Source organism: Silene latifolia, chromosome 8 (assembly GCF_048544455.1).
Source record: "Silene latifolia isolate original U9 population chromosome 8, ASM4854445v1, whole genome shotgun sequence".
Classification (NCBI taxonomy): domain Eukaryota; kingdom Viridiplantae; phylum Streptophyta; class Magnoliopsida; order Caryophyllales; family Caryophyllaceae; genus Silene; species Silene latifolia.
The window spans coordinates 31,986,298-32,011,738 of NC_133533.1; the positions used below are offsets into that span (position 1 = coordinate 31,986,298).

At 42.6% G+C, this 25,441-nt stretch overlaps 1 protein-coding gene across 1 annotated transcript; it reads right to left on the bottom strand.

Annotated features, from left to right (window-relative positions):
- Positions 1 to 21,005: 21,005 nt before the first annotated feature.
- Positions 21,006 to 22,029, bottom strand: LOC141594987 (uncharacterized). The gene is made up of 2 exons (XM_074414964.1): positions 21,815 to 22,029; positions 21,006 to 21,630 (listed from the first exon to the last, which is right to left on the bottom strand). Exons 1-2 carry the CDS (start codon positions 22,027 to 22,029, stop codon positions 21,006 to 21,008), a joined length of 840 nt encoding a protein of 279 aa, XP_074271065.1.
- Between the last annotated feature and the right edge of the window lie 3,412 nt (positions 22,030 to 25,441).

Here is a 25,441-nt window from a genome sequence, read left to right on the forward strand (position 1 = left end):
TTAGAAAGGCGTTAAGGAAGATGGGGTCAAAGAAAGCAGAGGGACCGGATGGTATACCCATAGAAGTTTGGAGGTGCTTTGGGGAGAAAGGGATCGAATGGGTAACCATGCTCTTCAACAAGATTTGGAGGAGCAACAAGATGCCATCGGCTTGGAGGAGAAGCACTCTTGTCCCTTTGTACAAGAACAAAGGTGATGTTCAAGAGTGTTCCAATTATCGGGGAATTAAACTTATGAGTCATACGATGAAGTTATAGGAGCGGGTAATCGAGCAAAGGCTTAGGAGATGTGTAGACATCTCGGAAAACCAATTTGGATTTATGCCCGGGAGATCGACTATGGATGCGATTTTTATCATGAGACAGTTGATGGAATACCATCGCGACAAGAAGAAGGACTTACATATGGTTTTTATTGACTTGGAAAAGGCATATGATAGGGTACCAAGAGAAGTACTTTGGTGGGCTTTGGCGAGAAAGGGTGTGTCGCGAAAATATATTGACCTCATAAAGGACATGTATGAGGGGGCTAGTGCAAGTGTTCGCACTAATGTTGGGAGAACGGAAGAATTTCCTATTACCATCGGGGTGCATCAAGGTTCCGCACTTAGTCCTTTTCTCTTTGCTATAGTTATGGATGAGTTGACAAGGGATATTCAGGACGACATCCCTTGGTGTATGATGTTTGCTGATGATATTGTGTTGATTGATGAGACAAAAGACGGGGTGGAGAGAAAGTTGGAATTGTGGAGGCAGACTTTAGAGACTCGTGGGTTCAGGCTGAGCAGGAATAAGACTGAGTATTTGAGGTGTCAGTTCACTAAGGTGGCGGGGTTGAGATCGACAGAGGCAGGGAGTATTTTTTTCGATGGGAATGTTGTTGAGGGTTCGGATTTCTTCAGATATCTAGGATCTATTATTCAAAAAGATGGGGAGTTAGACGGAGATGTGGCTCACAGAATTAAAGCGGGATGGTTGAAATGGAAGAGTGCTTCAGGGTTTCTATGCGATAAAGATATGCCCCAAAGATTAAAGGGAAAATTTTATCGCACGGCAATTAGGCCTGCCCTACTTTACGGCTCCGAGTGTTGGGCCGTGAAGCATTGTCACATTCAAAAGATGAGTGTGGCGGAGATGCGCATGTTGAGGTGGATGTGCGGACATACAAGGAAAGATCGGTTAAGGAATGAGGTGATTAGGGAAAAGGTAAAAGTGGCGCCAATAGAGGACAAGATGATGGAAAACCGACTAAGATGGTTTGGCCACGTGAGAAGGAGACCTATGGACGCACCAGTTAGGAGGCTGGAGACTTGGAGAACAGAAAAGGTCCCTAGAGGCAGAGGAAGACCGAGACAGACATGGTTGAGAGTGATAGAGCACGATATGAGAGTTCTGGGGCTTGAGGAGAGTATGGTGACGGAGAGGGCAAAATGGAGGGAAAGGATACATGTGGATTTTTAGTATTTGATGTTTTTTGACATATTTAGTGTTTTTTTATTTAATTTAAAGAAATTAATTTATTTATTTTTCTCTCCTTTATTACACTTTTTCACCAACCACTTCCTTATAGATTTCATCTGGTTCATTCCGGATCCTTCACTCTATTTCGGTTTTTAAAAATCGTTTTAATCTTTTCTGTCGATTTAAATTTTAAGTTTTTATAAAAGAAAGACGGAATTCGATTTTAAAACCCCTAAGTTCACATTGACTTTCAATTACATTTTCGTTCTTCCTTTTTGTTTTTCATCTTCCCTTTTTTATTCGCATTTTGAGGCGTGCGTGCACCCATGGACGGTTCAAAAAGATGATTCATGTCAGCCGACCCCAAATCATTTTGGGATTAAGGCTCTGATGTTGTTGTTGTTGTTTGTTGTTGTATTCCTTTTTTCTCAAATTGTCCGTTTTAAAGGTATTTTCGACATAAATCGCCTAATCCGTTGTAATTAATGTAATTTTCATTATTGTAAATTATAATTATTGTATTTCTTTTATTGCTTGAATGTTTTCACATGTAATTGAGCATTAAATCCCTACTTCGACATTAATTGTATGCTAATTACGTGTCAACCGACTTAGCCTAATCTTCACATGCTAGGATCAAAACTTGGATGTTGCATTGCATGCATATAGCCGACGATATATCAAGTACGAATAACTTCCCTAATCATTAGTAGAGGCCGCTATCGAGGCGGGCGGGATTAGGTGTTCGATCAAAAGAGCTTCCTAATACGTACCCTCACCCCTTACTCCAGATCTCCGTGAGCACCCGTGTTCATTGGCATCCACGAGAGTCATTCTAGACATAGAATGCTAAGGGTAACGAGTTCTTGGTGTTCATGTCTCTACTTTGTGTCTTGACATGACACGAGGTATTCGAACGGTTCCAATTTCCCATAAAAATTGGTGGCGACTCCAACAAAAATGCAAACGCTTGTTTCTCTTTTCCTCCCAAGCGCCCCCGTGGGCCCCCGCTGTCCACAGTTTGGCGAATCCGCTGGGAATAATACACTTACGTGTAGCAAGGGTGAAACTTGAACAAGGTTATGGAATAGTTTGTATAAGACAATTGTCGGTTTTCATAACTCGGTCTTCCTAGATCGTTTTATTCGGCCTTCCTAGGCCCAACCCAACTCATTCGACCAATCGTCCCGTCTAAACGGTCCTAATTCTTATTTGGGCCTAAGGATGGATAGCGATTGATGTCATCCATACCATGATGCTTACTCTTGTTTGTATCAAGGGCCTTCAGTACTTGAGGAAATGGACTAGGAATCGGCCTTACTCTTGTTTGGTACGAGCCTCTCCACAGACTTCGGGTTTGATGGTTCGGTATGGCAACCCACCCTTTAAACCAAAACCCTTTTAAATGCACTCAGCATCCCGTTATAATGCTTGTATAAATGTTTGTACCTTGTGTGATCACCACTTCTAAACAAAACCATGACGATTTTTCAAAAATCAAAACCCATTTTCAAACAAAATTTCGAAATAGGCTTTCAATTAGCGCAAAATCCGGTCAAAACTCTGTCCGTTTGTCGTGTCAAAATTCAGGCCACAAGCCCATTTCAAAACCTCACTTCGAGTCCACTCCTACAACTACACTATAGTTGACTAGGACACACATTTTCAAAAACCTTGTCTTTCTTCAAAGCTCACTCAACACAAGTGGCACACACCCACTTCACGAGTCAAAACATTTCTTCTTTTAGCAAGTGTGTTAGAATGGTCGATCGTGTTTTGATTCGTCGCCGATCTCTTACCCAGTTTTCAAGATGCCCGGATCCAGCGAAACAAACCTCCACCAACTTCAAGATGGTAATGATCGAATCCTAGCCGCGCTAGCCCAAATGCAAGTTACCCAAGACCAAGTCTATGACCGCCTTGAGCTTATCGAAGGCCGTATCTATGCCGTAGAGGGAAGGTTGCTTCCTCATGAAAGTGAAGTAATAGGTGACTCCGATAATGAATCCAAGGATGAAAATCCTCTCATGGGGATGACTGTAGCTGAGAAAAGACTCCAATACTTAGAGGAGCAATTGATGTACCTTAAGGGGGATGACATTTATAGGGAGAACAATCGCAAGTATGAGGCCGTCAATTCCAAATTGCCAACTAACTTTAATATGACGGATATCCCTAAGTTCAAGGGACACGAGAACCCTTTGAACCACATCCGTGCCTTCAAGGATTACATGTTTATCAAAGGCATCAAACCCGAGATGTTCTTAAGGATCTTTCCTTCATCTCTTGACACCAACCCGAAGCAATGGTTCTACTCTTTAGATCACAAGAAGGTCACTACTTGGGAAGACGCCGCAATCGAGTTCTCTAAACAATATGCGGATAATGCCGAGATCCAAGTAAACATGCGTACTCTAGAGGTTCTTACCCAAAATGACAAAGAAGGATTCACCGACTTCCTAAGTAGGTGGAGGAAGACTAGCACCCAACTAGTTGAACGCCCGGATGAGGCTACCCTTGTGGAGAAGTTTGTGGATAATCTCAAACCCATCTATGCCAATCATTTGAGATACCAAAACATCAAAACTTTCAAGGACTTAACCGTACTAGGGACAAGGATTGAAGATGACATCCGAAAAGGACTCTTGTCCAAAACGGTAGGTCGAGGATATCAACGTTCCACAAGTCGTTCATACGGCTCTACTAGCAAGACCGATGAAGTTAACCTTCTCGAGCCATCCAAGAAAAGTACCCCACCAAGGAAATTCAAAAATCTTGGGGACACTTACTCCAACGCTTTAAAAAGGTTAATGAAGCAAGGTAAACTCCAACCCATTGGACCTACTCCCGAACCCGAAAGGAAGTCCAAATTCTGGGACGAGAATTCGTACTGCGAATACCATAGGGGCAAGGGGCACGACACAGAAAAATGCTACAAGTTGAAAAACGTGCTTCAAGACATGATTGAAGATGGTCGACTACCAATACCACCGGGAGGTAAACCCAACAACACTCAGAATCCTCTTGGAGTTCTAGTGATCACAATTGATGAATCTACCTTAGATTGCTCACACCTCATTTCTCCAATCGAAAATGAAATTTATGCAATCGAGAATGAAGGGAATTACTCCACTATCCCTCCTAGCATCACCATGAATCTATTGTTTGGAGAAGATCGATTCGTTAGGGCCGCGCAGGATGAGATCATTACCATGATACTTTAAGATGATCGCTTCAACCCCACCGCGTTAATCACAGAAACCAACGCAAGACAGCAGAAAGGATGGAGAAAATCAATCAAGTGGACCAACAATCAAACTGGAGAAGGAGAGATGTTCAAAGGAGAACCAGAAGACGATGAGTTCGAGTCGGAGTCAGAGTCAGAGTCGGAGTCTAGAGAAGTCATTAGAGAGTCTACTCCTGTCGTCATCCCCACTCCCTTTGTTTCTCCTAGCTTAGCCTCGAGTAGTCACAGTAGTTCGGGAAATGCCCCAATCACTGTCCCTTTGCCGCCACTGACCATGGATCAGTTGGCTTCTTTGTTTCAACTTTACTCAAATTTTAATATGAATAAATCAGGTTCTGCTTACTCTTTGTGTTATCTTGAGTTCAATTCTGTTTATGATGATACTGAGGATGACCAAGACCCAGACTCGATCGAAATACCTCCCTACGTAGCCAAAGAAATACTACAGGAAGGGGAAGGGGGACCAGTAATAGAGGACACCGAACCCATCAATGTAGGAACCGAACTAGAACCCCAAGAACTTAGGATAGGGACTACCTTGAGCCCTACCGAAAGGGTCGATTTCATAGACCTCCTAAATGAATTCAAAGACGTTTTCGCTTGGTCCTACAAAGACATGCCAGGGATCGACAGGGATATCGCCGAACATAGGAATCCGATTAAGCCATGTTTCAAACCTGTAAAACAGAAGCTTCGATGAATGAGAACAGAATGGGCTCTAAACATTAAGGAAGAAGTTGACAACCAATTCAAAGCCGGGTTCATCAAAGTTTCCGAGTATTCTGACTGGGTAGCTAACATAGTACCCGTACCCAAAAAGGATGGGAGAATCCGTGTTTGTTTTGACTTTAGGGACTTAAACAAAGCAAGTCCAAAAGATGACTTCCCTCTACCTCACATCGACATATTGGTGGACAATACTGCAGACCACGCGTTACTATCCTTCATGGATGGGTATGCGGGTTATAATCAAATCAAAATAGCCATGGAAGATATGCATAAGACCGCCTTTGTCACCTAATGGGGAACCTATTGCTATACGGTAATGCCGTTTGGATTGATCAACGCCGGAGCTACATATCAACGCACCGCAACTACACTCCTACATGACATGATGCACAAAGAAGTTGAGGTATACGTAGATGACATGATTGTCAAGTCCAAGGAAAAAGAGGGACATATTGCGAACCTTCGCAAGTTCTTCGCAAGGCTACGAAAATACAACATGAGACTCAATCCTCAGAAATGCACATTCGGGGTAACATCTGGCAAACTCCTGGGATACGTTGTTAGCCAACGAGGTATAGAAATAGATCCTTTCAAGATCAAAGCTCTGATCGAAATGCCACAACCTCAAACAGAAAAAGAAGTCAGAGGATTCCTGGGAAAAGTGCAATATATAAGTCGATTCATATCGAAACTCACGATGATTTGTGAGCCTATCTTCAAGAAACTCAAGAAAACGGACAACACCATGTGGGATGATGATTGTCAAAAGGCATTCGACCGAATCAAAGAGATATTGGCTAAACCACCAGTGCTCATGCCACCTCAACGAGATCAACCTCTTGGTTTATATCTCACGGTAACCGAAACAGCCATGGGTGCTATGTTGGCTCAAACTGTAGGAAGTGAAGAAAGAGCTATCTACTACCTTAATAAGAAGTTCTTGGAGTACGAATGCAAATACTCACAACTCGAAAAGACATGCCTCGCTCTTGTGTGGGCAACGAAGAAGCTACGCCATTACATACTTAGCTACTCCGTCAAAATATACTCCAAAATGGATCCAGTCAAATACATCTTCGAGAAACCCGTCCTCAACGGACGCCTAGCAAGATGGACCCTGATGCTCTCAGAATTCGACCTCAAATACGTGCCACTGAAAGTTAACAAAGGTCGCGCGGTCGCCGAATTCTTCGCAGAAAATCCCATCAATGACGCACAAACGATAGATACTTGGTTATTTCCAGACGAGGATATACTCCAAACTAATGTAGACTCCTGGGACCTGTACTTTGATGGAGCATCGAACTTAAGAGGATTCGGAATAGGGGTGTTGCTCATTTCTCCTGAAGGCGAGCATACACCAATTGCTGTCAAACTCGACTTCGAGGTGACAAACAATGCTGCAGAATACGAAGCTTGTCTCATTGGACTACAAGCGGCAGTGAGCTTAGGCATTAAAAACCTCCGAGTACATGGGGATTCATCACTGATCATCAACCAAGTTACAGGATCTTGGAAAATCCGAAGCGAAAGCCTCGCACCTTATCAGGCTAGAATAGACCAAGTCGCTCAATTCTTTGATCACGTAACCTACCTACACCTACCTCGGGAGGAAAATCAATTTGCAGACGCTCTTGCGAAACTTGCATCTTTGATTAATATGCCGGATCACATGATGGAAATGCCTTTGTGCATCGAACGACGGTCAGAGCCGGCTTATGTCCACCAAATCATCGATGAAGAAGAGATCGCGCAGGAACCCTGGTTCCAAGCAATCCTGAATTTTAAGCTTAATGGTACCTATCCACCGGATATGGAAAATAGGGGACAACGTGCTATACGCCTACTAGCTTCCCAATACGTTCTCATGCAAGGAGAATTATACAAAAGAAAACCTCTTGGTGTAGTCCTACGTTGCCTTGATCATTCACAGGCACGAAAGGTGATGGAAGAAGTCCACGACGGAAAATGCGGTCCTCACATGAGTGGGCCCATGATGGCGAATAAAATCACACGTTTGGGATATTATTGGACCCAATGGAATCCGATTGCATCAAATACGTAAGACATTGCCACAATTTCCAAATCTTCGGGAATGTACAACATGTCCCTCCTTCATTGCTCTATACAATGACATCCCCTTGGCCATTTTCTGCATGGGGAATTGACATAATCGGGAAGATAACCCCGGCCGGAACAGGAGGTCACTGTTTCATTCTAGTAGCAATTGACTATTTCACCAAATGGGTAGAAGCGGCTTCCTACACTAGTCTTACAGCTAAAAATGTGGCAAAGTTCATACAAAACAACATCATCTGTCGATATGGTTGCCCACATGAAATCATTAGTGATAATGGATCACACTTCCAAGCTGAGACCGAGCAATTGCTAGCCAAATACAAGATTAAGCATCACCACTCTTCGCCATATAGACCACAGACTAACGGCGCGGTAGAGGCGGCAAACAAGAATGTTGTCACGATTCTCAAGAAAATGATTGACAACTATAGAGATTGGCCGAGCAAGATACCCTTTGCTTTGTGGGGGTATCGTACATCTGTCAGGACACCCACTGGGGCCACCCCTTTCTATTTGAGTTACGGCATGGAAGCTGTACAACCAGTCGAGCTAGAAATACCATCCTTGCGTATTTTACTAGAAAGTCAAATCTCGGAAGCCGATTGGAAGAGGGATAGATATGAAGAACTCATCCTCCTGAATGAACGTAGGCTACACGCTTTGCATAATGTCCAAACATATTAAGCGCGTATCAAACGAGCTTTCAACAAAAGGGTTAGGCCAAGAAACATCAAAGAGGGAGACTTAGTACTTAAATCGGTTAGAGCTCTTTTAACTGTTGACCCACGGGGAAAATTCAAACCTAATTGGGCCGGACCATTTCTAGTCAAATCCATACTCCTAAGGGGTGCGGTTAGAATAACAGACCTAGATGGGAATGAGTTTTCAAACCCAACAAACCTTGACCAACTAAAACGGTACTATGCCTAGAATAGGAACGAAAACGCGCCTCGCGTAACCCCACGTGTCGCTCTTGTGGCACTAAATAAACGGCCCCTGGCCAAGCTGAAATAAGCTAATGTCGCTGTGCTCTTGCATTTTGACAAATTTGTCATCCTCGTATCATCAAATAAACTAAATTCGCAACTTCAGAGTAAGCAAAAGCTCATGCTTATTTTCTCAGTTCATTACAAGCTCTTGCTTAGAACAATTATTCTTTTACATTTACTCGAACTACGCGCAAGGGTTTGATTTCATTTTTTTAAGTGAATACGTAGGCAATCCTTCACAGGATTTAACCCATTATATCTAAAATGTAAATAGAAGAACATTTGCATTGCATTTGAAATTCGACAAGAATAATAAATAGAAAATCACAACGGTTTCATAACCATTTAACCTTTTTTATTTTTTTATTTCATTCATTTTCTAATAATAATAGTAAGCTACATAATAAAAAATAGAATAGGCTAGGATTCTAAAAACCCCACCTTTTTATTACAACAATAAATAATAATAATAATCAAATAATAAATAAGGACTCGGGCTATTCCTCCATCTTCCCCTTGCCCTTGTCATTCTTATCATATTTCTTGTCACGGCCTCGAGCCGGACGCTCTTGCGCCACTTCAGACCTAATCACCAACGGTCTTTCTCGAGGCCTAGCTTTTCCATTCTTGCCAATCACCATTTCCGCGACAGGAGTAGTCTTTGGTTTCTTCGAAGGATGAACAACTTGAAACCCGACTTGTTCTTCTCCCTCTGTCAGGTGCTTCTCTTTCTCTTTCTCTACCTCGCGCACCTTGTAGTCAACGGGCTCGCGCTTTCTCAGTCTCTCGCGCTCTTCCGGAATAGTAGCCTTTCTCCATCTCAGATAAGAATCCGACACCCACAAGGCATTGGCAGAGAAATTCAAGAACCACATGTTTCTTTGGGCCCATTTAATGGCCCACTCTCTTCGGCTCTCTGTAGTAAGCGCCATAGCAGTCTGCGGGACGGTATCAAGCCTCGGGATCGTTTGTTTCACCCAACTTGTCTCATCACCTTTTCCGGAAGATGCACACCATAAACTCCAATCCAGGAATGCGCACGGACCTAGTGGGATCCAAAGAAGACACTCCAGTGATGGATTTGAGGTGCCACCACGGTACGACCCACCTAATCAACGGGCCATCGTCGCTCTTCACTTGTTCTTCCAAAGTAATCACGGACAGAGTGAAGTCCACCATGTACAACCTTGTCCTCATCGCAATCGAGCGGGCATGATAGGAAAGCACATGAACTGGGGGCTCGATCAATCGGAGCCGTTCCATAAGCCAAACCTACAAGAAGCAGGTATTAGACAAAAAAAAAAAAAAAAAAAAAACGTCTTTTACCTGCAAAAGGACGGGACTCCCCAAATACGGTAGATCGCGGTTGGATTTCCTATTATCCAAGCCCAAAATGATCTCTCCTAAGCATAAGCAAGCTGGGCTCCTGCGCAGCTCCATCTGCTCAACAAGGCCCAGAAGACGGGGATCACCTCTCAAGTCTTCATCAACATGCCCTTGGAAGACATACACGTGCAACAAGCAAAAGCCAAATGCCCTCCGCCTAGCAACATGAAAAATGGTGGGGTCGGCCCTGTTGATGAATCGATCTATGAAGTCCAGCATCCTCACGCCCTTCGAGGTAACTAGGCGGTCCACCTCAAGTCTAGTCAATCCAAGCAAGTCTCTAAATTTGCTCTTGTACCCTTGCGGAGTAGAAGGAATGACAGGCAAGTGTTCAGGATCCCACCCACCAATAGCAGCAATTTCTTCAGGAAATGGGCAAATATCACCTCCAGGGAACGCGAAAACATGGTAATTCGGGTCCCAATAGTCAAGGCAAGCATCCAAGAACGGTTTCACAACCTTGATGAGTTTTAAACTCAACAAAGACCCAAAATTATAAGCACCCATATCATGTTTCTCCATATTCGAAAATTCGTTGGTCCATTCTTTCAAGCGGATCTCCAATGTATTCATGATGAAAAATTTATTTTGAGAATTTTATGTAAGTAGACGAAGAAGAGACGGAAGATTTGTATGGATAAAAGCTCCATCGACGTCTCTATTTATACTAATTTCTATTTCCAAAAATCCGTCAGAACAAGACACCTTGGGAACAGGCGCAGCACCTGCTGCGCCTCTTCAAAGGGACGCAGCTCATGCTGCGCCTCTTCCTCAGCTTCACTTCTGTGATTTTCCGCGTTGGATCTTTCCTTATTCCATGACGAATAATTTCCTACTCCTGCGGGTTATTATTTTGGTAAATACGGGAAGATTACCATGTTTCAGGTTTCCTAATTTCGCGGGCACGCATTTCGAGACGACATCGACATTTTTGCCATTTTATCACACTTGTATATTTTCATTTTAGGAAGTAATTTTCATTCGTTTTAATTTTATATTTCTCATTTAATTCATTTATTTTACCGATTCTCAACATATATATAATAATTTCAATTTCATAATTTCATTTCTACATTTTTAACTTATAGATTTCTATTTTTTTTCCTTTTTTAGGGGGTAACCCCCCTACCGTCCGGTCATTTCCGGCAAAATTTTTGCATTTTTTTCTTTTGAGTCACTTGCTTTGCGCTAATTAAGGCCATATGTATATATAAATAATGTATGCTTTGCGTGTTTTCTATGTAAATTTCGGCAGCATGACGGCGTAAACCGTCATCTACCAAACCTGTTCAAAACTAACCTGCAGATACAAGCAACACAACCCAAAGAAAGACAGCACTCGGCCGTCGTATATACACCAAACGAAGGAAATGTACAACAAACTGGGGGCTCGAGCCCCAAACAAAGTCCAAAAGTGTTCAAAATCAATGTCCAAATGTACAAATGTACAAAATACGGCAAAAAGCTACACAAAACTACTGCTGGGCGCCCTCCAACTCTGCAACTCTCGCCGCAAGAACGGCGATCTCGGCGTCCCGAACCTCGAGCTCCCTCAACAAGCGAGCTGTCTCCTCTCGAGATCAATCAACTCTCGCTCCAGCTCGCGGTCACCCTGTAAACAATAAATTGGCTCATGTCAATCGATTCAAGCAAAATCGGAAAATCAAAAATCAAAAATGAAATAGGCGCAAGGTTCATACCTGACGACCTCGACCGCCGACGAGTGCCTCGACGGCAGTAGCTCGCAGCCGGTTGGCCACCCTCCACAACGTCACAAACCGGGACGGCGCAACCTGCATTTTCAAAAAGAAATTCTCAACAATTGAACAAATTCAATCAAATGTGTTCTTACACAAAAGTTATACAAGTTAGAGGATTTACCCTCCGAATCAGATGCTGTCAGTCGTCAAGGCCAGCATCCGTCACAGCTACGTCAAAGTCACGCAGCTCGGAGATCGTCGTCCTCCCGGTCGCGTCAGTATACTTGAGGGTCTCGGGGTACTCTGGGGGCTCGATGCCTGCCGCCTCGACCTCCTGCAAAGACAAATGGTTCTCGTTAATCGATGAAATTTCATCATAAATCTCAAAATCAAATCAAGAGGAAAAATAAAAGATGCTCACCACTACCGGCCAGTACGCCAACCTCCCGTAAAGGAACGCCGAGTAGTCCTCGCCAGGAAGAAGAAGGGTGTCACCACTGGCACCAGCCAAGTCCGCCTCCCTCTCAGCCTCAGAAGGCTCCCTAAACATCGTCCTGGGAGGATCGACGGGAACCGTCAACACGCCCCGAGAGCACTGGCGAGCCAAGCGCTCGCCCAAGTACCACACAGGACTCATCGACGTCCTCAACAGCAGTCGGCTCGAGCTCCTAGGTCGAAGGACCTCAGCCACGAAAGGAAGCGCTCCGGCGTACTCCGCCCAAGGTCTGGGCACCCACTGTGACAAGATAAAAAAGGATCATTCCTATGATCAATTAAAAGCAAATATAAGAAGCAAGAGTGAATATAAGTGAGATACTCACGCTGTCCAGCTGAAGAGCGTTCACGTCCCGCTGGTAGACGTTGTGAGAAGAACGCTTGCTCTTCGTCCGGCACATCACCCAATCCCTCACCACGGGATAGGCCTTCTCCAGCGGCTCCGTCCTCTTGGGCGCGAGGCTCGAGAAGTAGGAGTACACCCACGCCTGTAAAGCAGAATAATGAATGACGATCTTTCGTGATTTGACAAAGAAAGGAATTTACTTTGGTCTAAAGGAAGGTTCATACCTCCAGCAGTAGTCCAGGTCCGACAGCACCAGGAGAAGTCCCCTTCTCCATCAACTCCGGACGAACCATGGCCCTCATGAAGCGGATGAGGACCGCGAAACCAGCAGTGACCCAGTCCCAACGCCCAAGGGAACTCAGGTCAGAAAGGAAGGAAAGAAGCTTCGTCGACAGCCTCTCGCCCTTGTCTCCGAGGTAAATCGAAGACAGAAACCACTAGAGCCATAAACGAGCCCTCTGCTCAGCTGTACAGGGAGGAGGAGCCGTCTCCCTCCCGTCAATCGTCACCAGCGCCGGCGTCTTTCCCGCAAAGTAGTCTCGAATGTAGGAACTGGGTATCAAACCCGATCATGTGACCTTCGGCGACAAGTTCCAGCCGATCAATCTCCTCGCCTCGGCCGAGTCCACCCTCATGGCAGTCTCCGGCCACTCCACCTCCTCGGTCCCGCACGGCCGACCAGAAATCATGCCGTAGTCCTCTAGAGTGACTCCCACCTCACCGAAAGGCATGTGAAACGTGGACGTCGTATCCCAGAATCGGTCCAAGAAAGCGCGAACCAGGCTAAGGTTAGCCCGCAACTTCCTCTTCGCGATGTCCCTCCAGACCTGCACCAAAGGACCGAACGCTCCACGCTCGATCATGGCCCGCTCCTCCGCCGACAGCCGCTCGTAGTGCTCCATCGCTGTCGTGTAACCCGAGAACGACCTGATGTTCCCGGCCTCCTATTATGATTTGAAACAAAAGCTATCTTTAGTTTTGAATAAAATTCGAAAGGAATTTGAACAAATGAATGAAAGAGGATGAGTAATGAGTAGTGAATTCCTATTTACCAAACTCTTCACCGTTCTGTAAGACAGGTGACCCTTTGCAGCCCACAGCAAGGTGCCTGCTCTCCCAAGTCTCAGCCCCACGCAGGAGCTTCTCTTAACTGACGACCTCCTCGCCCGACGTTGGCCCGTCTCGGGGCCTCCTCCTCCTTGACAGCCTCCTCCTCATGGACCTCGTCCCCAGCAGCCATCACCGCAGCGGTGAAGGCCTGCTCTAAAGCCTCCTCGACAGTAGCAACGTCTATCTCCATGGGAGCTCTCCCAGAAGTAGAAGCCTCATCACCTGCAACATTAAAGCAAACTTAGGCCGCGTCACGTGACGACAAGCCTTGGTTAAGGGATTTTCGAGCCTTCGAAAGCCCTGAAATCGCTCTTTTCTTGCCATCCTTGGCCATATTCCCACTAACCCGATCACTCATGTGGTAATTTGGGTCAAGTCAAGCCTAATTTAAAGCCTAGTTCCGGGTTCGAGTCGAAATTTCGGCAGCATTTCGTTATAACAGCGGTTATGCCCTAGAAAAGTGTCCTGAAAAAGCCATCACAAACTAAAATTCCGAGATGGTAGAAAGTTTACCCATAATTCAAGGATCCCAAATATCAAGTTTCATCGCAAATGGGCAATCCTAAGGCTATTTTCGAAGCAATTTACTGGTTTAGTCAAAACCGTCTCAAATTTCACTCAAAGGCTCAAAACTCAACGAAAATTCGAGACAAATACATGGTTATGTTCCTAATATTACCTATTATCCATTTCTAATGTCAATTTGACAAGGCAAATGCGTTTGGGGGAAAAGCCCCAAAATTTCGATCAAATGGGTCATAAACCCTAATTTTTTCGGCTCAAAATTGAGTAAATATAGACGATTAATGCAAGAATGAGACACATACCTCGATTATTCATGATTAATGCAATCTTTTGGATCAAACCTTGGCGGAAATGGTGAAGATTTGAGAGAGAAATTGTGTGATTTGTGTTTCGAAATAATGAACATAAACCTCTGATTATCGCGTTTTTACGCAGAAATAACACTTTGGGGAATAGACGCAGCAGGCGCTGCGCCTCTTCCAAGAGACGCAGCTCTTGCTGCGCCTCTTCCTTGTGTTCCCTCCATACGGATTTTCAAAAATTCGTTATGAATTCGTTATTTGTGGGGCCATCTTTGGTGCGCCTCTTCCCCAATGTTGTTTTATTGTTTTGGTCCGTTTGACGATTTTCTTTCGTTCCGGCCCGCATTCCTCAGTCAGCAGCAGCTTGTCGCAACGAGCATTTATTCCTTCACAGAATTCGACACACCTTCATTATGTCTCCAGCGAGAGTAAGCGGATACACTTTCCCTCTCATGATAAGAAGAATAATTCCCAATCATGTCTCCAGCGAGAGTAAGCGGACGTACTGTCCCTCTCAAGACGTGAGGATTAACATCTACCTAAGCAGATTTCCCCTTAGCAGTTCCCGCCTGTGTCCTGCTACTCGCAATTATTTCTCGAAGACTACCCAAGCAGTTTTCTCTCTCAGCTTCCTTTGTGTCCTGCTACTCACAATATTTCGTGTTTCCCCGCGGAGTTCGACAAGGTGTCGTTCTCCAGAAGTTCCCAAACCAATAGAGTTCCTATACCCAAGCTTTGGTTACCCTTAAGTTGAACTTATATTTGGCCTCCTTCCCGTCGATGCTTTCCTTTAGGGCCCCATACCCTAGCACAATCCTTATGTATCTTTTAGGTCTTAACCTTAGCTCCCATGCTTAACCTTAGCTCCTATGCAACCCCGGAAGCATCTCGAGAAGAAGTCTCAGGTATGGTCTCTTTCTATGGCTGGCGAGCCTCCTTACGTAGTCTAATGGACTTTAAACGACCCTCCCCGATAGTCGACAGACTCTAAAATGTTCCCGACGACAGGTCCCTGGCTCAGACCCCTTGAGCCGCTTCGCGTCGCCATAGTCGTCAGGTTGTAATCTTCGATTGACCTGATGGCTATACTTTGAATTTTGCCTTTTCAAAGCCTCAGTCAAAGTGGGGGCTCTGTAGACACCTCGTTTCTGCACCTCCCGCAAACCACCCGGTGATGATTGGGCCGCATGATTGGTACGCGGAACGATTTGTGACAATTCGTAAGATTATCGTCAAGTGATCGCTCAAATATTAATATCTACCTCTTAGTTGTAATCTATGTCCCGATAAGGTCGTTTTGACAGTAATTAGAGTACATTTGGAGTCCGGGCCTAAAACCGTCTCCATTTTCTGATAACCGTTAAATCCCGAGTCAGAATGTTCTGGAATGTTCCGGATATTTCTATTCCATATTTCATAATTTTTATCTTTTAGTAAACAATTTCTCGTAATATTCACATAAGATATTAAGGAAAACCGAATTATTTCCGTCCTACCATAACTCAAACACGGAAATCTTTCTTCCGCAGGAGGAAACCCCTTGGGAACAGACGCGGCAGTCTTTGCGCCTCTTCCAAGAGACGCAGTGGGCTGCTGCGCCTCTTCCCGAGCCCTTTCTCGCGTATTTCTCGTATCTTTTTCATATCTTTCCGAGATTCACTTCCAAAGAGTCTCCGAAACCCTAGTTCCTCAACGTGATTAGTATAAATAGGAGCCTTCGCTCCTCATATTTCTCACGCGAGTGTCCACCCTTCTCTTCTCCCTTTGCATTCTAGACCTTTGTTCTTACTTTTTGGCGTCTACATGCTTGAACTTTCGACCACGTAAGCTCGGATCCTTCTGAGTACCAGCCTCGTTTGCATGACCGACCAATTTGACCAACTCCACATCAATCAACTTAATTAACTAATCGTTTTCCTCTTACGAGGGCACTTTCTTTGCATTCGCGTCGAGCATCACTAATCGATATCTTAGTCCCTCTCGTTTCGTCAACATGTAAGTCTGAGGGTGTAAATCTCTCTTTTATTTATTGCATCACAATTGTAAGGTTTATGTCGAAAATATCATTAAAACCGATTTCTAAAACCATGCTTTAAAACCTCTTTTTACGGATTTCCAGTAGATAATCGTCGAGAAAAGACGCAGCAACTGCTGCGCCTCTTCGAAGGAGCGCAGTTCCTGCTGCGCCTCTTCGTGAGGCTGCCGCAGTTCCTGTTTCCTTTCTTCTTCGTTCGTCCTTTGTTATTCGTCAAGTTTCTTTTATTTGTTTCGTTTGTTTGTTAATTCTTCATCGCGATAGCATATAATTCACATGTATATTATAATCATCATCATTAATATGTTTTAATCATCACAAATCCGACTTAAATCCCAAATAATCCAATATTTGCGGGTTTTCGTCATTAAATTCAATTCTGGGTTATAGAGATTCAATTCATCAATATTGAGTTTCTGGAATTCGCCTTTGATATAGTTTTCATCTGTCTTTTGTCGTATTCATCGCATATTCGTCATTAATCCGTCATATCTAACCTAATTAATTGATTTAATTCGTTTCATTTGTTAATATCTTTCACTCCTGTAATTAATCCATCTTAATTCGCTTAATTCCGTCTTATCCATGTTTTATTGTTTTATGACCCATCAATCACATGTAAATAACCTACTAATCACTTCCATCCGAGAAAATAATTTTAATCGATCATTAATCACAAATGAATATTAACAACACGCAATTCCGGCTTCACAGCCAGAATTCAGGCCAGGAACAGACGCAAAGAATCGCTACGCCTATTCCAAAGGACGCAGCTCTCGCTGCTGCCTTTATTCGGTTGAATTCTGTCCCTGAACTCCGCGGTTGCCTTGACCTAGTTTAATTAGCTTACGTATAATCAACTATTATTCGTATTATCACCTTCTGATCTGTTCGTAATTTTTATTCTTTTATTCCTTTTTCTCAAATTGTCCGTTTTAAAGGTATTTTCGACATAAATCGCCTAATCCGTTGTAATTAATGTAATTTTCATTATTGTAATTTATAATTATTGTATTTCTTTTATTGCTTGAATGTTTTCACATGTAATTGAGCATTAAATCCCTACTTCGACATTAATTGTATGCTAATTACGTGTCAACCGACTTAGCCTAATCTTCACATGCTAGGATCAAAACTTGGATGTTGCATTGTATGCATATAGCCGACGATATATCAAGTACGAATAACTTCCCTAATCATTAGTAGAGGCCGCTATCGAGGCGGGCGGGATCAGGTGTTCGATCAAAAGAGCTTTCTGAGCTTTCTAATACGTACCCTCACCCCTTACTCTAGATCTCCGTGAGCACCCGTGTTCATTGGCATCCACGAGAGTCATTCTAGACATAGAATGCTAAGGGTAACGAGTTCTTGGTGTTCATGTCTCTACTTTGTGTCTTGACATGACACGAGGTATTCAAACGGTTCCAATTTCCCATAAAAATTGGTGGCGACTCCAACAAAAATGTAAACGCTTGTTTCTCTTTTCCTCCCAAGCGCCCCCGTGGGCCCCCGCTGTCCACAGAAGCACGTAAAACAAATCACCAGGGCTACTCGATGGAGTAACTAACGTACTCGATCGAGTTCCCACTTACTCGATCGAGTACCAAGGCTACTCGATCGAGTACCCAAATTCTCAGCACTGTCCAGTTTTTGTAAAACAGTCATAACTCACTCATTACTTGGTCGTTTTGGGCGTGTGACCTATCGTTAGAATCGTAAAAGGACAAGCTATCACCTCCAATTGGAATCACATCAAAATCATTTATGCAACTCAAGTCATAACAGTTTAAAGACAACCTCTTTATAATCGAAAAACACAACTACTTGATTTTACTTCCAAACAACTTAAACAACAACCAAGCAAACAATACCAGTCCAAAACTCATAAAACCAGTATTCATAATCATATGTTACTATTTTCAAAAGCCAAGCAACAACATTAATCATGCACATAGATTATTTAACTTGTCAATCACGATTTACCCACATGCTTTTATTTTATAACTTTACGTACACAATAACATAATATACGACATAAAATCCCCTATTCACATGTTACAAACATTGCAATATTATTAAAATCCATTACCCACATAAACATGTTCCACACATGAATTTCATATTTTTATGCAATTACTTACTTAATCTCTTCCAACCAATTCATCCATTACAGCTACACACTTCTTACCACATATACACATGAACAATAGTGGACAAGTACATAAACTTATCATACAACCTTATGCAAACCAAATATACGTATACGACACAACATTCCTATGCACATGTTATTATTATGCCACATTATGAATCATCCATCCTGCAACATCATCATTCATCACATATTATCACATATGAACTACTTCCTTTTTCTACCACATCATTCATCATTCTCATATACTTTTCCTACAATTCAAAACAACATTGTAAACCAACTATCATGCTTTCAATCAATAGCTTACGAAATCACATCATCACCATCTTTTCTACACATTCCCCATTCTCCACATACATACATCCACTAATTCATGCCACACATAACCATATAGGTACACAATTCACAAGATAAACACATAGCGATCCCGACTCATATCCCATGGTGACCGGTTCAAAATTGTAGGGCGAGTTCACGACTTTAGGACGTCTCCCAAGCCTTTGCATTAGCTCCTACAACCTTTACCCCGGGTTCATTTTAATGGACTCCCTATATTCATTAAATTCATTGGTTACAGGTTTCAGGATCGTCGCTCTGATACCATTTGTAACACCCCCATACTCCAAGTGCCTTACCAGGACCACTCAGGTATAAGGATACTACCATCTCGGTTGCCCGAGGCAATGAATATCATAAGACAGTAAAGAAACGTGCTTTAAAAGTAATTATAGCTTAAGTGATTACATGTTCAAAACCAAAACTGATAGAAGGAAATACAAGTTCTCAAAACTATATACTATCAAAATACTATCAAGCGACAGACACAGCGGAAGACTTCTAAACTGCAACGTGGTGACTCATCCCAGCTATCCCATACTCATCGTCTTATACCTGCTCAATAACTGCTCACCACCCCCGAATGGATCACCACAATTTTTAAAACATTTAAACGGGGTCAGTACTAATCACACAACTCAATATATCAACAATAAGATAAACAGACAGCTTAACCGTCACACACACACACACACACACACATCCACACCAATCCCAACAATCTCAATCACCGACTGTCCACCTTTGGACCACCACGCGATGGGGACCGCAGCCGTTCCCACCTAAGCCCCGCTCATCATACCGAGCGATAAACCTGTCCCATTAATGTGCACATCCCCTCCCGTGGCGGGTTCCACGGAGGGCGAAACTAGGGCGTGAAGCCACTCCCGCAAGTGACTCCACTCAGCCGAGAACGCATCTCGAGAACCAGAGAACAATCAACCACAATCACAATCACAATCACAGCCGTCACAATACAATTACTATATCAAACAATCAATCTCAACACATCAACAATCATCCCATTATGGGACTAATACTGAGTAGGAAATCCTACCTGGAAAGCACAACTATCAGACGGTCTCTACAAACGTATCAAAAGCTTCTTCTACGAAACCTCCTCCTATCATACAACATACAAATGCTACCAAATCACAAACTACTCAAAAACCCCCAAATCCCTAGATTAGGGTTTAACCAACTTAAAGGAAAGACAACAAAAAGGGTACATAGATCTTACCCTTGACGCAAGGATCTCAACGGTATAACAAACGATGAAAACCGACCTTCCAAACTCCGGGATTTGCTAACAATGCGATTAAGATGATGAACGTACTTGCTTTCTCTCTTTGACAGTAAATTAGGTTTTGGAAAAGTGTTTAAGAACAATGACAGAAAAGATTATATACCTTAATCGCATAATTAACAAAACCCGAGAAATAACTCCCCGCAAACCGGCTACTCGATCGAGTAGCTAAGGTACTCGATCGAGTGCCCCCTTACTCGATCGAGTATCTTAGTTACTCGATCGAGTACCCAACAGGTCAGAAACTATTTTAAAACGCGACTCACCCTTACTCGACAGAGTAAGGCCTACTCGATAGAGTACCTAAAGACTCATAAATACGGAGTATTACACAATTACCATGCTGAACAATTTTCTTACTAAGCTTACTCACTTCAGTAGGAGTGCCAAGAAGAGAGATGTAATAAGACTCAAAAGCCTTCTGAATATTATCAGGAGTAGTACATAGATTATTATTGACATCCCTAATCTGATACACTCTATTTTTTGTTCTCCTCCTTCTAATACAAGCATGAAAAAATGCAGTGTTATCATCCCCCATCTTCATCCAATAACATTTAGCTTTCTGATTCAGATAGCTATCCCTTGCCTTAATCAATTCCTCCAAATCCTTTGCACACTCTCTCTCAGAAGCACACAAATCAGTAATTAGAGGATCCTGAATCAACATTTCCTGAAACTCTTTTAAAGCAATCTCAGCAACATGAGTCAGATTCTCAATGTCTACAAATTGGGATTTATTCAACTTCTTTAAATCATATTTCAAGGCTTTTAACTTCTTTACCACTTGAAACATTACAGTGCCTTAAACCTTCCTTTGCCATCCATTTCTAATGATGCTATCATACTCAAGAGCTAAAGACCACATGTTAAAATATTTGAAGGGGGCCCTCCTGCCATAAGCCTCCTCCTCAAACTTTACAAGAGCAGGACAATGGTCAAACATTCCCTCAGGTAAAAAATGCACATAACTAGTAGGAAAATTGATAGTCCATTCATCATTAACCAACATCCTATCAATTCTACTATAAATCTTAGTCCCAACCTCATGTTTATTCGTCCAAGTAAAGAAAGCTCCTCTAGCCCCTAGATCAGCCAATTCACAATCCTGTACCACCTGTAAAAGTGGTCTCATCTCAGCATTGGTTATTGGAGCTCCCCCAATTCTATCATTACTAGCAAGGACAATGTTAAAATCATCCCCCACAAGCCAAGGGCTATTAACAGCAGTATAAAAGTGCCTCAACCTATTCCATAATGGCTCCCTTTCAGCAGCTTTGTTCAGGCCATACACTACAGTAAACCAGAACTTAGTTTTCCTAGCTTTATCAGTAACAAGTGTATGGATACATTGCACAGAAACATCCAAAATATCTACCTCAAACAACCGAGGATCCCAAATAACCCATATTCTACCACCTTTATGTAAACTAGAATTGGTACATATAGCCCAATCATCACACAAATTGCATCTAACTTTATTCCAATTATTATTCTTAATCTTAGTTTCTAATAGGCCAAATAATCCCACTTTATTATAATGAAGGAATTTTTTTATTTCTTTTTGTTTATTAGGATTATTTAGACCTCTGATGTTCCAAACTCCATAACTACCCATTGTCAGAGGTGTTATTACTAGTCCCCCCTTTATCCACAGTGCAATGCTCAATCAGTCCCAGTCTAGACTTCTGCAAATAATTAGAAAGATTCTCCATGAAAGAAACCCCCCCAGAGGTAAAAGATCTGCGTCCACCATTCTCATTTCTCAACAGTTTGGTTAAAAACCTTCTAGGGATAGAGTTCTCAACCACAGGTGTTTTAGTCACCATTACAGGAGTTAAGGGTCAGGAGAAGCCTCCTTCTGTGTCCTCTTCTCTTGAGTCTGTATAGGCGCCACTGGTTCAACAACAGGTTGAGGCTGCCTTGACACAGGGCCCTTGGGTCTCCATACTTTCTTAGCCACTGGTTTCTTCCCCACCTTCCTGCAATTCTCAGCCAAATGACTCAAACCCTTGAATGTTGTACATGATAATGGGAGCCAATCATATACAATCTTAAGAGTTTGAGTCTCACCATTCTCATCCTGGAAATTAATGGTTTCAAGGAAAGCTTGCCCAATATCCACTTCAATCATTATACGTGCAAACCCTAGGAATTTTTTATGAAGGGTAGCTTCATCACAGCGAGTGAACTTACCAACCACCTCACATAATTTCTTAAGGCATACCATTCCCCAATATTTCACATCCAGTCCATGAATTTTCATCCAAATTAGTATTCTCTTCACATCATGTTTAATCAGCTTCATCTCAGGTGTCCACTCTTTTATAATAACAGGCTTATTATCAAAGAGAAGATGACCATTCCCCAACACAAATTGCTGCTGTTCTTTCGTTTTAAACCTAACGAGGAAGATACCGTTTGGCATAAACGAGATTTTATCCACCCCCTGCGCCTGCCATACCCTCCGTACAAACCCAGTCAAAACAGAGCTTGGTGGATTTGCACCAAGTACGTAACAAACAACAACAGTGGACCAAAAAGAACTCTCACCAGCAACATCGTCTTTCGTAATCCTTACCATAAGAGTAACCACCGGAGTAACCACTGGCGCAACTACAACTTCCTCCTCAGAATCAGCAAGCTCCTCGTCCTCTTTGATGATCGAGTGCAAATCAGCTTCCAATTCCTGAGACGAAAATTGTAATTGCCTTTGCGATTTCCCTTTATTAGATGAATTAACGCTAAAATCAACATGTTTTTGTGAGTTTTGTGTAATTTTTTTATTAGAGATTGGAGTTTTTGGATTGTTTTTGGTTGATTTTCTTGTTCGAGCCATTGCTTGAATGAAAAGCAACTAAAAATTCTAACCAGTTTTCTCTCTAACTTTCTCCCTCAACATTGCTTCCACTTGAGAAAACTTTCGCGCATTTGTTTATTGCAACGGCGCCAAATTTGATAAGGTTATTTTCAGTCGTTTGCCTTAATCAAAATAAATCCTAGCTTAGTACTAACAAAATAGCTAGCGGTAAGTCAGGGCGAATCCACAGGGAGGCGGTGATTATCTAGTTTGTTTGTATTTAAATCAGTCTTAAAAGTAACAAGTTATGTGTAACATTCCGTTTGATGTTTATGAATGTCTTGATATTGGATTCGCTAGTGGATAATGTGTTAGTGAGACGGAGCTGGAGGCATTGGTGGAAGGTATTCGATAGTGTATGAAGCTAATGTAAAGAGGCTATGATGTAGTTGATACCATATCGTGAGCCGTGTTGTGGAGGTAGGCATAGTTGGTGGAGTTGGTGTTAAGAGTTCGTGTTTTATAGGTTGGGGTTTTGTTTTGAGTTCTTAGTTGCGTTGTTGTGTCTTGATCGAGCTAGTAAAGCAGTTTTGAGTAAGTTTTCTTGTCCAGAAAGTTATACTGAGTCAGTGTTTATGGGAATTGTATGTGGTTGTGATGTCCGTCGATCTGGTTGTTGTGTCTCGGGTGGTGATCCGGGCACGGTACTTCGTGTTGTGATGCGGGTACTTTCGCACTGCGGTGCGGCTGTTGGTGGCGGTGTTGCGATGCCGTCACCGGTTGTGGTGGAGTAGGCAGGATGATTACGATACGAGTTTTCGAAAGTACATATCAGTTGTACATAGATTGTTGTTTTGTTTGCTGCTGTTCCTTGTGAGTTTCGGTTGAACATATAGACTGTTGTTTTTTTTGTTGATGTTTCTTGCTAGTTTCAGCTTGGGAGTGAGGGTAGAGTATGGTATGGAAGACAGTTGTGTATATTTCTTTTAGGCATGGTACAAATGATATTCTCATTGATGGGACACGATTGTGAGAGGTTATTCTGATAATTTTGATATTGTTTTAAGATGAGGCGTTGGTAGACATAGTAATGGCAAGTGAATAGTGGAATATGTGTTGTACTGATCTGAAAGCTGCAAGTGGTTCATAATCTTTTATTGGGACAGTGAGTATAGGGTGTTGGAAATTAGTATCATGTTAAGTTATCGATGAGTTTTGTGGTAATGAAAGAAAAGAACTTGAGGATTTAGTGTGAGTGTGTGTAGTAATGGTTGATCGTGAGTTATGAGTATGAAGATAGGTGCATGTATATTGGACTATGTCGTTTTGGCGGTAATAGGGAACAGTTGAAGTTTTGGTTAAGCTAAAGATTTTGTGGTATAGGTTAGGTGGTGTGCCGAGTAAATTGAGGTATGAGAACTGTTTAAGTAAGATAGCCTTGGATATAGGAATGACGAGTGTTTAGATTATAGGCGGTTATCTTTGACATGCGGTGGTGATGAGGATAATGAGAAGATATAGCTAAGGATTTAGTATTAGTGAGTTACGAGGACGTAACATTTATCTTAAGAGGAGTAGGATGCGATAAAAGAGAGTTTCATGGTTGTGCATGTTGTAGTATAATTGGAAGTAGAGTGTTGGTGTAGCATAAAGGATATATCTTTGTTGTGATTGATTTTATTAAAGGTCATGGCCGTGCTTGTAGTAATTCGATGTTTAGGAATGAGAGAATACTTTGATAGAGTTGACAGTTGGATGATGATGTTTATGAGTTCGATGGTGTTGACAGTTGGATGATGATGTTTATGAGCGTGAGTAAACTTCGAGGACGAAGTCCCTTTTAAGGGTGGTAGAATGTAACATTCCGTTTGATGTTTATGAATGTCTTGATATTGGATTCGCTAGTGGATAACGTGTTAGTGAGACGGAGCTGGCGGCGTTGGTGGAAGGTATTCGATAGTGTATGAAGCTAATGTAGAGAGGCTATGATGTAGTTGATACCATATCGTGAGCTGTGTTGTGGAGGTAGGCATAGTTGGTGGAGTTCGTGTTAAGAGTTCGTGTTTTATAGGTTGGGGTTTTGTTTTGAGTTCTTAGTTACGTTGTTGTGTAATGATCGAGTTAGTATGTTTGTTTTGAGTATGGGTTGAACTTCGGGGACGAAGTTCTTTTTAAGGAGGGAAGACTGTAATACTACGGTTTTCTATGTCTTTGGGTACTCTATCGAGTGGGGCTTACTCTGTCGAGTAAGTAAGTCGTTTTATGAAACAGTGTTCTGTCTGATGGGTACTCGATCGAGTAAGTGTGGCACTGGATCGAGTAAGGGTCACTCGATCGAGTAAGTTACTTTTGCGGGTTGTTTTATTTGGGTTTTGTTAGTAACGTGCGATTGATATATTAAGCTTTCCGTCACTTTCTTCATCATTTGTATATTTTATAAA

Excerpts from the sequence above, each read along its gene's own strand:
- LOC141594987 (XM_074414964.1), bottom strand. The coding sequence starts at position 22,029 with ATGGTGACTAAAACACCTGTGGTTGAGAACTCTATCCCTAGAAGGTTT. Across the intron at positions 21,631-21,814 it reads AATAACACCTCTGACAATGG|TTTACATAAAGGTGGTAGAA; the intron begins GTAGTTATGGAG and ends TACCAATTCTAG.